Source organism: Piliocolobus tephrosceles, chromosome 1 (assembly GCF_002776525.5).
Source record: "Piliocolobus tephrosceles isolate RC106 chromosome 1, ASM277652v3, whole genome shotgun sequence".
Lineage (NCBI taxonomy): Eukaryota > Metazoa > Chordata > Mammalia > Primates > Cercopithecidae > Piliocolobus > Piliocolobus tephrosceles.
Genome location: NC_045434.1, coordinates 64,559,396 through 64,576,514, shown reverse-complemented (window position 1 = coordinate 64,576,514; position 17,119 = coordinate 64,559,396). Strand labels below are relative to the sequence as shown.

The following is a 17,119-nucleotide window of genomic DNA, read 5'->3' as shown; positions in this document are numbered from 1 at the left end:
CTTAGACAGTTCCTTACAACAGCATTGAGAATGGACTAATACAAGACTACAGAGGGAAAAAAAAATTTTTATATAGTTTTAGCATGACTGCTAGGGTAGCCAGGTCATTTTGACCATAGAACCCTTCTAACCAGTTTCCAGGTTAAGGGTTCCACTTGTGAAACTCTTAATGGGAACCTCATTTATCATTGTTTTTCTCTATAGCTACCACATCAGGTTATTTAGTGGTAAAGTTATTAGAATTCACTACATTAGAGGAAATGATTTTTGAAAAGTATTGTCCCATGAGAGTTGGTTTAGTTCAATAGTCATTCTGTCATTTCTTATTATTTTGGTAGACATTTAATTTGTATTTTTTCCTCCAAAAGTGGATTTGTAGAGTGAGACATAAATAAATTTCTATTATTCTATCACCCAGATGGTATTTACAGAGTCTTCACAAATAATACTTTACCTTATCAGTCCCCTTCCCACCCTCTCTACTTCCGTACTCTGCCCTGACCCAAAATTAAGACATAGTCCTAAATACCAATAGGATTCCCATAATAAATGAAACACCAGGGCACATGGATAAAAATATACAGAGAAATCTGAGCATACATTTTTGACTATCTAGAGAACACAAAACCCTATAAAATCTTAATTTTTAGAAATGTTTCTGTCTGTAGTACCTTTGCTTCTAAACTGCCATTACTTTTATTAAATTGCTATAAGTCAAAGCATCAAGTGCTGTGTTCAACTCTGCTCTTCTCATCTCATAAACAGTTATCAAGCATTTAATGGTTTAAGATGGCAATAGATTTAATGGCACAATGACACCTGGACGACAGATTTTGAAGGTAAGGCAAATACTAAAAAACAAGCCTAAGGTCCATTACATAAAATGATTAACCATTATTATTAAACTAGGCTAAGAAATGAAAGGTAATAGATTTTTGTTTTTACTAATGAAGAAATCTTTATGTTTCATTGTCCTATATCACAGCTGTACTTCAGTATTTTTTTTAACATGCATTGTGTAAACTGCATGAGCCTACATCAAGTGTGTTAAATCAGCTTGTTACAGAAAAAATAAACCCAACTTAGATTACTTTAAGGTTCACGTAATATAAGATATGAATAGAAAGAAAATTTATCTACAGATTACCATCACAAAATAACAATATAATGTGGAAAGAAAATTGTGTTTTATATATTTTAACCTACATACGAACACAGCATTTAAGAAAGTTACCTTACCCTACCAAGGATCCTATGTTTGGGCACCTCATAAAAACTGTAATTACTTACACATTTCTACACATACTACCACTTATATTTGTCATGATAGCTATACCAACCCAAACTGTCAAGTATTCCTTCATCAGGTTTGGGATATCCTAGAAAAAAGAAGAAATATAGATTAAATTTAAAAAAAGAAAGAAATAAATAAATCTTAAAATCCTTTAAATTCATAGGGTGATCTTTTTTCACCTTCGTAGAAAATCCCTTAAACATAATTTTCCTTATAAACTATATTAATGTTTCTCAAAGTAGTATCAACAATTTATAAACATATTTAATGTCATAATCTTCCTTCTTCCTGCCCACTCACATTTCCTCTGACAATATTCTATGGTTCAACATGCAAATTTATCTTTACTATATTCTCAAAATTAGTCTATAAATCCAGTGTGATTCTAATTAAAATTAAAAGATATAGGGATTAGCCAGGCGTGGTGGCTAACGCCTGTAATGCCAGCACTTTGGGAGGCTGAGGCAGGCAGATCACGAGGTCAGGAGTTCAAGACCATCCTGGCCAACATGGTGACACCCCGTCTCTACTAAAAAAAAAAAAAAATACAAAAATTAGCTGGGTGTGGTAGTGCGTGCCTGTAATCCCAGCTACTCAGGAGGCTGAGGCAGGAGAATCTCTTGAACCCAGGAGGCAGAGGTTGCAGTGAGCCGAGATAGTGCCACTGCACTCCAGCCCGGCAACAGAGCGAGATTCTGTCTCCAAAAAAAAAAAAAAAGAGGGATTAATAAAAATAAATGCTTTAGAGTTGACCTGAAATGGAAGGAAACTTCCTCAACATAATAAAGGCTATATATTAAAAACCCACAGTTAACATCATACTCAATGTTAAATGAATGAAGGCTTTTTCCCTAAGTTCAGGAACAAGATAGGGTGGCCATGTTTGCCACTTCTATCTGACATAGGACTGAAAGTTCTAACCAGAGCAATTAGGTAAGAAAAAGGAATTCAAATTAGAAAGGAAGAAATAAAATTCGCTCTGTTTGCAGATGACATAATCTTTTATTTAGAAAACCCTAAGGATCCTACATATACATACACATGCAAAAATCTCTTAGAACTATTAAATGAATTCAGTCAAGTGGCAGGTTACAAAATCAACATACAAAACTCAGTTGTATTTCTATACACTAACAATGAATAATCTGAAAAGGAATTAAAAAAACAATATCATTTGTAATAGTATCAAAAAGAATAAAATACTTAGGAACAAACTAAGGAGGTGAAAGACTTGTACACTGAAAACTACAAAACTGCTAAAAAAATTAAAGATATAAATAAATGGAAAGACACTTGTGTTTATGGATTGGAAAAATTTAGTATTTTTAAACTGTTAATACTATACAAAGCAATCTTCAGATTCAGTGCAACCCCTATGAAAATCCTGATGATGGCATTTTTTGTTTGTTTGTTTGTTTCTGAATAGAAAAATCCATTCTAAAATACATATGAAATCTCAAGGGACCACAAATAGCCAAAACAATCCTGGAAACAAAGAGCAAGGTTGAGAAGGCTCACACTTTCTGATTCCAAAACTATAATAATCAAAACAATGGTAATGCCAAAAAGGCAAACATACAGACCAATGGAATAGAACAGAGACCTCGGAAATAAACCCCTGCATAATGGTCAAATGGTTTTCAAGAAGACTGACAAAGAACAGTCAAATGGGGAAAGGGCAGTCTCTTCTACAAATGGTGCTGGTAAAACTGGATATCCACATGCAAAAAAAGTGAAGCTGGACCCTTATCATATACAAACATAAACTCAAAATAGATCAGAGACCTAAACATAAGAGGTAAAACTATAAAACTCTTAGAAGAAAACAGAGGAAATGCTTCTTGACATTGGATCTGGCTATGATTTCTTGGATGTAACTCCAAAAGCCCAGGCAAGACAACAAAAAACATTGTTTTTCATCAATTAAAAGCAAATTTTGTGCATCAAATGACACTATCAACAGAGTGAAAAGGCAACCCACAGAATGGGAGGAAATAGTTGTAAATCATATATTTGGTAAGGGAGTAATATCCAAAACATATAAATAACTCCTAAAACTCAGTAACAGATATCAACCCAACTTGAAAATGGGCAAAAGACTTAAAAAGATATTTCTCTGAAGAAGATATACAAATGACCAATAAGCACATGAAAAGATTCTCAACATATTTCTAATTATTAGGGAAATGCATATCTAGTATGCATATCTACTTCATATCTATTAGGAGGGTCTATGGTTTGAATGTCCCCTTCAAAATTCATGATGAAATTTAATTGTCAATGTAATGTTATTGGGGTGACACCTTTAAGAGGTGTTTAGGTTATTATGGCTCTGTCCTCATGAATGGACTAATGTCATTATTGCAGGGGTGTGTTTGTTATTTTAGGGCATGGCTTTGTCCCTCTTACCCTCTCCTTCACCGTCTCTTTTCCCTTCCACCATGTGATGCTTTCCATCATATTATGACAAAGCAAGAGGGCCCTCACAGATGCCCATGCCTTGATATTAGAATTCTCAGCCTCCAGAACTGTAAGAAATAAATTTCTGTTCATTTTAAGTTATTCAGTCTGTGGTAGTCTGTTTAAACAGTACAAAACAGACTAAGACACTTGGCTATTACTAAAAAAACAATTTAATAAGTGTTGGTGGAGATGTGGAAAAATTGGAACCTTTGTTAAAGGTTCTCACTGCTGGTGGGAATGTAAAATGGTACAGCCACTGTGGAAGACAGTATGCCAGTTCCTCAAAATATTAAAAATAGAATTCCCTTATGATCTAGCAATTCTACTCCCAGGTATATACCTAAAAGAAGTGAATACAGGAACTCAAACAGATATGTGTACACCTATGCTTATAATAGCATTACTCAAAATAGCCGAAAGGTAAAAATAAACCAACCCAAGTGTCTAGCAACAGATGAATGAATAAATGAAATATAGTATATACATATAATGGACTATTATTCAGCCATAAAAAGGAATGAAGTTCTGATTCATGTCACAAGATAGATCTAGGTGAACCTCAAAAACATTATGCTTAGTAAAATAAGCCAGACACAAAAGGACAAATAGTGGGATGCCATATAAGAGGACTCCACTTATTATAATTATGTAAGTTTACCTAGAATAGGCAAATTCACAGAGACAAAAAGTAGATAGTGGTTATCGTCAGGTGATGGGGATAGGGAGCAATGGACAATTACTGTTTAATGAGTAGAGATTCAGTGTGGGATGATTATAATATTCTAGAGATGGATGGTACTGATGGTTACATAACAATGTCAGTGTATTTAATGCCACTGAGTTGGAAACTTAACATGGTCAAAATGATAAAATAAAAAGTTTATTTGGAAAAATTAACATGAGAGTACCTTAGAAATTTCTGAAAAGGAAGTGTTCTGGCAGTTATTAAAACATATAGTACTATAGTAGAAAAAAGACTTGCTTCTGGTACAAAAATGGAAGAATGGACAAAGTTCAAAGGAGACAAGAGGATGGAACACCTATGAATGCAATGTATGATACAAACTGGCATTTCCAATCAGTTGGGAAGAAGACAACTTATTCAAAAAATGGTACTATTTAGTATTTAGCTATTGGATGGTGGGTGGTGAGTGGAGTGGGGTGAGGTGGAACCATATATCTCATTATATACACCAGAATAAATTTCAGATTTACCAACGATTTAAGTGCAAAGACCAAAGTCAGAACACATGGTTGAAATCTTTATATAATTTCAGCATATGGAAGACCTAAAGTTTTAGTAAGAAAGACATCAAAGTCACAGCCATTAGGGAAAAGATCAATACATCCAGCTATCTATTCATGTAAAATGTCTGAACATATAAATGACCACTGATAGGAGAATAGTTAAATGAAATATGGTATATATTAAAGTTATCATTAGAAAGGATGAGAATAAATCTAATCACAACCCCAATCTAACAGTGTAAGTGGAAAAAGTTCAAGTTGCAGAAAAACATGTACAGCATGATATCACTTTTAAGAAAAGAGAAAACACTAAACTACATGTGTAATTATACATAAAAATATGTTGACGGTCCTAGGCAAAGCAATCAGACAAGAGAAAGAAATAAAGGGCATCCAAATAGGAGGAGAGGAAGTCACACTATCTCTGTCCACAGACAGCATGATCCTATATTTAGAAAACCCCATAGTCTTGGCCTAAAAGCTACTCCAGATGTTTATCAAAAACTTCACCAAAGTTGCAGGATACAAAATCAACATACAAAAATCACTAGCATTCCTATACACCAACAACAGCCAAACTGAAAGCCAAATCAGAGAGGCAATCCCACTCAAAATTACTACAAAAAGAATGAAATACCTAGGAATACAGCTAACCAGGGAGTTGAAACATCTCTACAATGAGAATTATAAAACACTGCTCAAAGAAATCAGAGAAGACACAAACAAATGGAAAAACATCCCATGCTCATGGATGGAAGAATCAGTATCATTAAAATGGCTATACTGCCCAAAGCAATTTATAGATTCAATGCTATCCCTATCAAACTACCAACAACATTCTTCAAAGAACTAGAAAAAGCTATTTTAAAATTCATATGGAACCAAAAAGAGCCTGAATAGCCATGAAAATCTTAAGCAAAAAGAACAAAACTGGAGGCATCACATTACCTGACTTGAAACTATACTACAAGGCTACACTAACCAAAACAGCATAGTACTGGTACAAAAACAGGCATATACACCAATGGAACAGAACAGAGAGACTAGAAATAAGGCCGCACATCTACAACCATCTGACCTTCCACAGAACTGACAAAAACAAGCAATGGGAAAAAGATTCCCTATTCAATAAATGGTGCTGGGATAACTGGCTAGCCATAAGCAGAAGATTGAAACTGGACCCCTTCCTTACACCATACACAAAAATCAACTCAAGATGGATTAAAGATTTACATGTAAAACCCAAAACTACAAAAACCCTGGAAGACAACCTAGGCAATATCACTCTGGACATAAGAACTGACAAAGATTTCATGACAAAGACGCCAAAAACAATCGCAACACAAGCAAAAATTGACAAGTAGGATTGAAGTAAACTGAAGAGCTTCTGCACAGCAAAAGAAGCTATCAACAGAGCAAACAGACGACCTACAGAATGGGAGAAAATTTTTGCAAACTACACATCTGACAAAGGTCTAATATTTAGCATTCATAGGAACTTAAACAAATTTACAAGAGACAAACAATTCCATTAAAAAGTGGGCAAAGCATATGAACAGGAACTTCTCAAAAGAAGACATATATGTGGCCAACAAACATATAGAAAAACAGCTCAATATCACGATCATTAGAGAAATGCAAATCAGAACCACAGTGAGATACCATTTTACACCAGTCAGAATGGCTATTATTAAAAAGTCAAAAAATAACAGATGCTGGTGAGGCTGTGGAGAAAAGGGAACACTTATATGCTATTGGTGGGAGTGTAATTCAGTTCAACCATTGTGGGAAGCAGTATGGTGATTCCTCAAAGAGCTAAAATCAGAACTACCATTCAACCCAGCAATCCCATTACTGGGTATATACCCAGAGAAATATAAATCATTCTGCCATAAAGATACATGCATGTGAATGTTCACTGCAGCACTGCTCACAATAACAAGACAAGGAATCAACCTAAATGCCCATCAGTGACAGATTGGACAAAGAAAATGTGGTACATATATACCATGGAATACTACACAGCCATAAGAAAGAATGCACACATGTCTTCAGCAGGAACGTGGGTGGAGCTGGAGGCTATCATCCTTATCAAACAAATGCAGAAACAGAAAACCAAATACTACATGTTCTCACTTTTAAGTGGGAGCTAAATGGTAAGAACATATGAACACAAAGAAGGAAACAACAGACACTGGGGTATACTTGAGCGGGGAGGGTGGGAGTAGGAAGAAGAGCAGAAAAGATACCTATTGGGTACTAGGCTTAATACCTGGGTGATGAAATAATATGTACAACAAATCCCTGTGACACATTTACCTATGTAACAAACCTTCACATGTACCCCCAAATCTAAAATAAAACTTTTTAAAAAAAGATGTTGATGTACAAAGATAGATTTAAAAAGAAACCCTAAACTATTAACAGTGATTAACCTGGGTAATGAGTTAAAAATAAAACTAATCTTTTACTCTATATACTTTTGTAATGTTTGAAATTCTACAAAAGTATATTCATACTACTCATGTAATTAAAAGTTATAAAAAGTAATCTATATCCAATAGTATAACAAGCTTAAAACTGACAAAACAAAAGAACCTCGAAAAAATTGTTCACTTCATATGAACAAAAGCCCTTTTAGGGCTTTAATTCATAATGAGCTCTCAAAAATCACTAAGAAAAATATTTTAGAAACCTAACAGAAAAATAGACAAAGCACATGAATAAATAAATGTAGATCAAAAAAAGTTCAGCTTCACTGACAAAGAAATGCAAATTGGTCAGGCATGGTGGGTCACACCTGTAATCCTAGCACTTTGGGAGGCTGAGGCAGGAGGATCGCTTAAGCCTAGGAGGTGGAGAAGAGACTTGGCAACACAGCAAAACCCTGTCTCTAAAAAAATACAAAACAATTAGCTGGATGTGGTGGCACGTGCCTGTAGTTCCAGCTACCTGGGAGACTGAGGTGGAAGAATCACCTGAGCCCAGGAGGTTGAGGCTGCAGTGAGCTGTGGTTGCACCACTGCGCTCCAGCCTGGGCAACAGAGTGAGAACCCTGTCTCAAAAAAACAAAAACAACTAAAAACCAACAACCAAGAAATGCAAATTAAAACAAGATGTTATTTTTCACCCATCATTTAAAAATTCTTAACATTTTTTTAGATACGTCTTAAGTTTTTAATTAAAAAAAGTTTTAAGTAAAAAAATTCTTGTCCAAGATGGCTGAATAGGAACAGCTCCAGTGTACAGCTCCAGCGAGATTGACGCAGAAGACGGGTGATTTCTGCATTTCCAATTGAGGTACCTGGTTCGTCGCACTGGGACTGGTGGGACAATGAGTGCAGCCCAAGGAGGGCAAGCTGACGCAGGGTGGGACATCGCCTCACCCAGCAAGTGCAAGGGGTCGGGGGATTTCCCTTTCCTAGCCAAGGGAAGCCATGACAGACTGTACCTGGAGAAATGGTACACTCCAGACCAAATACTGCACTTTTCCCACAGTCTTAGCAACCAGCAGACCAGGAGATACCTTCCCGTGCATGGCTCAGTGGGTCCCACCCTCACGGAGCCTTGCTCACTGCTAGCGCAGCAGTCTGAGATCGACCTGCAATGCTGCAGCTTGATGGGGGGAGGGATGTCCGCCATTGCTGAGGCTTGAGTAGCTCACAGTGTAAACAAAGAGGCCTGGAAGCACGAACTGGGCAGAGCGCACTGCAGCTCAATAAGGCTTACTGCCTCTATAGATTCCACCTCTGGGGGCAGGGCATGGTAGAACAAACAGCAGCAGACAGCTTCTGCAGACTTAAACGTCCCTGTCTGACAGCTCTGAAGAGAGCAGTGGTTCTCTGAACACGGTGTTCAAACTTTGAGAATGGACAGACTGCCTCCTCAAGTGGGTCCCTGAACCCTGTGTAGCCTGACTGGGAAAGACCTCCCAGTAGGGGCTGACAGACACCTCAAACAGGTGGGTGCCCCTCTGGGATGAAGCTTCCAGAGGAAGGATCAGGCAGCAATATTTGTGGTTCTGCAGCCTCCACTGGTGATACTCACACAAACAGGGTCTGGAGTGGACCTCCAGCAAACTCCAACACACCTGCAGCTGAGGGGTCTGACAGTTGGAAGGAAAACGAACAAGCAGAAAGGAATAGCATCAACAACAACAAAAAGGACATCCACACCAAAACCCCATCTGCAGGTCACCAACATCTAAGACCAAAGGTAGATAAAACCACAAAGATGACAGAAACCAGAGCAGAAAAGCTGAAAACTCCAAAACACAGAGCGCCTCTTCTCCTCCAAAGGATCACAGCTCCTCACCAGCAAGGGAACAACACTGGATAGAGAATGAGTTTGATGAGCTGACATAAGTAGGTTTCAGAAAGTTGGTAATAACAAACTTCTCCAAGCTAAAGGAGCATGTTCTAACCCATTGCAAGGAAGCTAAAAACCTTGAAAAAGGTTCGACAAATGGCTAAACTAGAATAAACAGTGTAGAGAAGACCTTAAATGACCTTATGGAAAACCGCAGCACAGGAACTTTGTGACACATGCACAAGCTTCAATAGCTGATTCGATCAAGTGGAAGAAAGGGTATCAGTAATTGAAGATCCAATTAATGAAAAAAAAGCAAGACAAGATTAGAGAAAAAGGAGTGAAAAGAAAGAAACAAAGCCTCCAAGAAACATAGGACTATGTGAAAAGACCAAATCTACGTTTGATTGGTGTACCTGAAAGTGACGGGGAGAATGGAATCAAGTTAGAAAATACTCTTCAGGATATTATCCAGGAGAACTTCCCTAAACTAGCAAGGCAGGCCAACATTCAAATTCAGGAAATACAGAGAACAGCACAAAGACACTCCTCGAGAAGTGCAACCCCAATACACATAATCATCAGATTCACCAAGGCTGAAATGAAGGAAAAAATGCTAAGGACAGCCAGAAAGGTCGGGTTACCCACAGAGGGAAGCCCATCAGACTAACAGCAGATCTCTCGGCAGAAATCCTACAAGCCTTAAGAGAGTGGGGGTCAATATTCAACATTCTTAAAGAAAAGAATTTTCAGTCCAGAATCTCATATCCAGCCAAACTAAGCTTCATAAGTGAAGGAGAAATAAAATAGTTTACAGATACGCAAATGCTGAGAGATTTTGTCACCACCAGGCCTATGGCCCTACAAGAGCTCCTGAAGGAAGCACTAAACATGGAAAGGAACAGCCAGTACCAGCCACTGTAAAAACATGCCAAATGGTAAAGACCATCGATGCTACAAAGAAACTGCATCAGTTAACGGGCAAAATAACCAGCTATCATCATAATGACAGGATCAAATTCAAATATAACACTATTAACCTTAAATGCAAATGGGCTAAATGCCCCAATTAAAAGACACAGACTGGCAAATTCGATAGAGTCAAGACTCATCGGTGTGCTGTATTCAGGAGACCCATCTCACGTGCAAAGATGCACATAGGCTAAAAATAAAGGGATGGAGGAAGATCTACCAAGCAAATGGAAAGTACAAAAGAAGGGGTTGCAATTCTAGTCTCTGATAAAACAGACTTTAAACCAACCAAGATCAAAAGAGACAAAGAAGGCCACTACATAATAGTAAAAGGATCAATTCACCAAGAAGAGCTAACTATCCTAAATATATATGCACCCAATACAGGAGCACCCAGATTCATAAAGCCAAGTCCTTAGAAACCTACAAAGAGACATAGACTCCCACACAATAATAATGGCAGCCTTTAACACCACACTGTCAATATTAGATCAATGAGACTGAAGGTTAACAAGGATATCCAGGACTTGAGCTCAGCTCTGGACCAAGCAGACCTAATAGACATCTACAGAACTCTACACCCCAAATCAACAGAACATACATTCTTCTCAGCACCACATCACACTTATTCTAAAATTGACCACATAATTGGCAGTAAAACACTCCTCAGCAAATGTAAAAGAACAGAAATCACAACAAATTGTCTCTGACCACAGTGCAATCAAATTAGAACTCAGGATTAATCAACTCACTACATGGAAACTGAACAACCTGCTCCTGAATGACTACGGGGTAAATAAAGAAATGAAGTCTGAAATAAAGTTGTTCTTTGAAACCAACAAGAACAAAGACACAATGTACCAGAATCTCTGGGACACATTTAAAACAGTGTGTAGAGGGAAATTTATAGCACTAAATGCCCATAAGAGAAAGCAGGAAAGATCTAAAATCAACTACCTAACATCACAATTAAAAGAACTAGAGGCCGGGCGCGGTGGCTCACGCCTGTAATCCCAGCACTTTGGGAGGCCGAGGCGGGTGGATCACAAGGTCAGGAGATCGAGACCACAGTGAAACCCCGTCTCTACTAAAAATACAAAAAATTAGCCGGGCGCAGTGGCGGGTGCCTGTAGTCCCAGCTACTCGGGAGGCTGAGACAGGAGAATGGCGTGAACCCAGGAGGCGGAGCTTGCAGTGAGCCGAGATCCTGCCACTGCACTCCAGCCTGGGCGGCAGAGCGAGACTCCGTCTCAAAAAAAAAAAAAAAAAAAAGAACTAGAGAAGCAAGAGCAAACAAATTCAAAAGCTAACAGAAGGCAAGAAATAACTAAGATCAGAGCAGAACTGGAAGTAGAGACATAAAAAACCCTTCAAAAACTCAATGAATCCAGGAGCTGGTTTTTTGAAAAGATCAACAAAAATGACCGCTAGCAAGACTAATAAAGAAGAAAAGAAAGAACAATCAAATAGATGCAATAAAAAATGATAAAGGGGATATCACCACCGATCCCACATAAATACAAACTACCATCAGAGAATACTATAAACACCTCTATGCAAATAAACTAGAAAATCTAGAAGAAATGGATAAATTCCTGGACACATACACCCTCCTAAGACTAAACCAGGAAGAAGTTGAATCTCTGAACAGACCAATAACAGGTTCTGAAATTGAGGAAATAATAGCCTACCAACCAAAAAAAGTCCAGGACCAAACGGATTCACAGCCGAATTCCATCAGACGTAAAAAGAGGAGCTGGTACCATTCCTTCTGAAACTATTCCAATCAATAGAAAAAGAGGGAATCCTCCCTAACTCATTTTAGGAGGCTAGCATCATCCTGATACCAAAGCCTGGTAGAGACACAACAAAAAAAGAGAATTTTAGGCCAATATCCCTGATGAACATCAATGCAAAAATCTTAAAATACTGGCAAACCGAATCCAGCAGCACATCAAAAAGTTTATCCACCACCATCAAGTTGGCTTCATCCCTGGGATGCAAGGCTGGTTCAACATACTCAAATCAATAAACGTAATCCATCACATAAACAGAACCAACAGAACCAACAACAAAAACGACACGACTATCTCAAAAGATGGAGAAAAGGCCTTCGATAAAATTCAACAGCCCTTCATGCTTAAAAACTCTCAATAAACTAGGTATTAATGGAACATAGCTTAAAATAGTAAGAGCTATTTATGACAAATCCACAGCCAATATCATACCAAATGGGCAAAAACCAGAAGCATTCCCTTTGAAAACCGGCACAAGACAAGGATTCCCTCTCTCACCACTCCTATTCAATATAGTGTTGGAAGTTCTGGCTAGGGTGATCAGGCAAGAGAAAAAAATAAAGGGTATTCAATTAGGAAAAGAGGAAGTCAAATTATCTATGTTTGCAGATGACATGATTATAAAATAGGAAAAGAGGAAGTCAAATTGTCTATGTTTGCAGATGACATGATTATAAAATAGGAAAAGAGGAAGTCAAATTGTTTATGTTTGCAGATGACATGATTGTATATTTAGAAAACCCCATCATCTCAGCCCAAAATCTCCACAAGCTGATAAGCAACTTCAGCAAAGTCTCAGGATACAAAATCAATGTGCAAACATCACAAGCATTCCTATACACCAATAATAGACAAAGAGAGAGCCAAATAATGAGTGAACTCCCATTCACAATTACTACAAAGAGAATAAAATACCTAGGAATCCAACTTATAAGGGATGTGAAGGACCTCTTCAAAGAGAACTACAGAACACTGCTCAACGAAATAGAAGAGGACACAAATGGAAGAATATTCCATGCTCACTGATAGGAAGAATCAATATTGGGAAAATGGCCCTACTGCCCAATCTATAAATCTAATTTATAGATTCTATGCCATCCACATCAAGCTACCACTGACTTTCTTCACATAATTGGAAAAAAAACTACTTTAAATTTCATACGGAACCAAAAAAGAGCCCATATGGCCAAGACAATCCTAAGCAAAAAGAACAAAGCTGGAGGCATCACACTACCTGACTTCAAACTATATTACAATGCTACAGTAACCAAAACAGCATGCTACTGGTACCAAAACAGAGATGTAGACCAATGGAACAGAACAGAGCCCTCAGAAATAGTACCACACGTCTACAACCATCTGATTTTTGACAAACCTGACAAAAACAAGCAATGGGGAAAGGATTCCCTATTTAATAAATTGTGCTGGGAAAACTGGCTAGCCATATGTAGAAAGCTGAAACTGGATCCCTTCCTTATACCTTATACAAAAATTAACTTAAGATGGATTAAAGACTTAAATGTAAGACCTAACACCATAAAAACCCTAGAAGAAAACCTAGGCAATATCATTCAGGACACAGGAATGGGCAAAGACTTCATGACTAAAACACCAAAAGCAATGGCAACAAAAGCCAAAATTGACAAATGGGATCTAATTAAACTAAAGAGTTTCTGCGCAGCAAAAGAAACTATCATCAGAATGAACAGGCAACCTACAGAATGGGAAAAAATCTATGCAATCTGCCCATCTGACAAAGGGCTAACATCCAGAATCTACAAAGAACTTAAATTTACAAGAAAAAAACAACCCCATTAAAAAGTAGGCAAAGGACATGAACAGACACTTCTCAAAAGAAGACATTTATACAGCCAACAGACACATGAAGAAATGCTCATCATCACTGGTCATCAGAGAAATGCAAATCAAAACCACAATGAGATACCACTCATGCCAGTTAGAATGGAGATTATTAAAAAGTTAGGAAACAACAGATGCTGGAGAGGATGTGGAGAAACAGGAACACTTTTACACTGTTGGTGGGAGTGTACATTAGTTCAACCATTGTGAAAGACAGTATGGTGATTCCTCAAGGATCTACAACTAGAAATACCATTTGACCCAGCAATCCCATTACTGGGTATATACCCAAAGGATTATAAATCATGCTACTATAAAGACACATGCACATGTATGTTTACTACAGCACTATTCACAATAGCAAAGACTTGGAACTAACCCAAATGCCCATCAATGATAGACTAGATAAAGAAAATGTGGCACATATACACCATGGAATACTATGCAGCCATGAAAAAGGATGCGTTCATGGCCTTTGCAGGGACATGGATGAAGATGGAAACCATCATTCTAATCAAACTATCGCAAGGACAGAAAACCAAACACTTCATGTTCTCATTCATAGGTGGGAGTTGAACAACAAGAACACATGGACACAGGGTGGGGAACATTACACACTGGGGCTTGTTGGTGGTGGGGGGCTGAGGGAGGGATAGCATTAGGAGAAATACCTAATATAAATGATGCATTGATGGGTGCAGCAAACCAACATGGCACATGTATACCTATGTATCAAACCTGCATGTTGTACACATGTACCCTACAACTTAAAGTATAATAAAAATAAATAAATAAATAAATTCTTAATATCAGTAGGATAAAGGGTTAACCAACCTGGATAATTTGAGACTGGAGGCTTGTAAGTAGGTCTAGGACCTAGAAAAATAAGTTTGATTTTATAAATTCACCAGGGCCTTATCAATATAAAATTATGACTTTAATTTTGATATTGATTTTTTAAGTTTATCAAAATAAAAACTACACATACTTTACAACCTTTGCAATTCCACATCTTAGAATTTTAACCTACATATATATTTGCACAAGTATGTAAGGATGTATGTACAAGAATGCTCACTACATTTTGTATTTTATAATGGAAATACTAGAAGATAACCAACAATAAATCATTAAAGTAATATGAGGCTGGGCGTGGTGGTTCATGCCTGTAATCCCAGCACTGTGGGAGGCCAAGACAGGTGAAACACTTGAGGTCAGGAGTTCGAGACTAGCCAGGCCATCATGGAGAAACCCCGTCTCTACTAAAAATACAAAAAATTAGCCGGTGTAGTGGTGGGCGCCTATAATCCCAGCTGCTTGGGAGTCTGAGGCGGCAGGAGAACCGCTTGAACCCGGGAGGCGGAGGTTGCAGTGAGCTGAGACCACGCCACTGCACACCATCCTGGGTGACAGAGCGAGACACTGTCTCAAAAAAAGAAAAGGAATGTGCTTGGGGTAAACATATATATCTTTTCAAAAAACTGTAAGTAGTATGATACTACATAATTTACATCTTTCTCTTTTCCACTTAGGACTTCCTCGACATTTCTTCATGTTAACACATTTACATCTACCTTAACATCATTATGTTGTTATTTAGTCTTCCTCTAACTGATGATAAAAAATAACTGACAATCCCATAAGGAATTTTGATTTGTGATTTTTCAAAAAATATCCTTGCAGTTTCTCTTTTTAATAAACATTTTATCACAAGCAGTTCTCTCTTCCACTCTCCAACACTAAGCTAAATCAGTGTTTTATAAATACTTTATGAAATGCTTATTGTCAACTCTTTCAAAAGACTGTATCAACAAACTTAGTGCATATACCCATTAGGAGCACATTAGTAAGCATGGATGCCTCACTGAGTATAAATTTCACATGCAATCTTGTTTTGCTTATATATCAGTCCACTAAAAAACCCATCTCTTCCTGACCCTCAAACCCTACAGCACTCAACTCAGGAGGCTACCAGTTACCAAGCTCTTATAGGAATTATAAGGTTTTTGTTGTTTGTTTGTTTGTTTGTGTGTGTGTGTGTCTGTGTGTGGTTTTTGTTTTTTGTTTTTTTTTTTTTTTGAGACGGAGTCCTACTCTGTCACCCAGGCTGGAGCGCAGTGGCATGATCTTGGCTCACTGCAACCTCTGCCCCTCGGGTTCAAGCGATTCTCCTGCCTCAGCCTCCCGAGTAGCTGGGATTACAAGTGCCTGCCACCATGCCCAGCTAATTTTTGTACTTTTAGTAGAGATGGGGTTTCACCAACTTAGCCAGGCTGGTCTTGAACTTCTAACCTCGTGATCCACCCACCTCGGCCTCCCAAAGTGCTGGTATTACAGGCTTGAGCTACCCTGCCCAGCCTATAAGAAGGTATTTTAATTACTATGTTAACATGCATAATTCCTTTCGATCCTTTAAAATATTAGGAAGATAGGAAATATATAATCAAATTAGAAGCCAGTGATTGAGATTTCAGTTCAACACTCATATTATACTAAAGGGAAACTGAAGACCACAGAAATGATGTTAACTAAGCACAGTTTGCCCAGACTAAAGCTCTACCCACAATTACTATTGTCTCTTGCTTCTGCTGCAAGCAAAGCGAAACCAGATATTAAATCAGGATAATTCCTTCCATCATATCAAAATAATCTCTCCAGTCATAAGCACAGTGGTTGACCAGGAGTCCCTGCAAAAGTCTTCTATTTCATTTCAATAAATAAGGACTTTTCCTGCCTTTCAGTTGCTATAAAATTTGGTGCTATTGCCAGACAAAACAGCCCACTAGAGAGAGAGAGAAAAAAAGCAACATTATGAGGTGTGGAAGAGGAGCAGGTAGGGAAGAGGCAGAAATACAGATCTTGTTCTGAGGACAGCAGAAATTTCCCTGTTTAAATGTGTTACATCAGAAAACATTCCGGAAAATGAAAGAGTCCTGCAATAGGAACAAACTCAGTAAAGGTGTCAACAGATCACTTCTGAAAAGAATAAAATAGCAAAGTTGATGACATAAAACATACATATTAACGAACAAACATATTAACACACATACATATTAACGAACATACATGAACCTTCCCCTTTCCTAACATTATTAAGTGTAGGATAAGTCATATTAGTTAGCTCTAAGAGCTTTCTATACACCAGGCACTGTGCTAAGTGCTTTAAATGCATCCCACT

The 17,119-nt window shown here is 37.7% G+C and overlaps 1 protein-coding gene across 6 annotated transcripts in view; it reads right to left on the bottom strand.

Moving 5' to 3' along the window:
* The window catches only part of LOC111531166 (membrane cofactor protein), a 43,755-nt gene that overhangs the window by 10,603 nt on the left and 16,033 nt on the right, over positions 1–17,119 (bottom strand). For all 6 annotated transcript variants that reach the window (XM_023198401.1, XM_023198400.1, XM_023198404.1 and 3 more), the window contains 2 exons: positions 14,776–14,817; positions 1,341–1,379 (listed from right to left, as the gene is read on the bottom strand). In XM_023198401.1, coding sequence (XP_023054169.1) covers positions 1,341–1,379; positions 14,776–14,817 — 81 coding nt within the window. The remainder of the gene's footprint in view (positions 1–1,340; positions 1,380–14,775; positions 14,818–17,119) is intronic.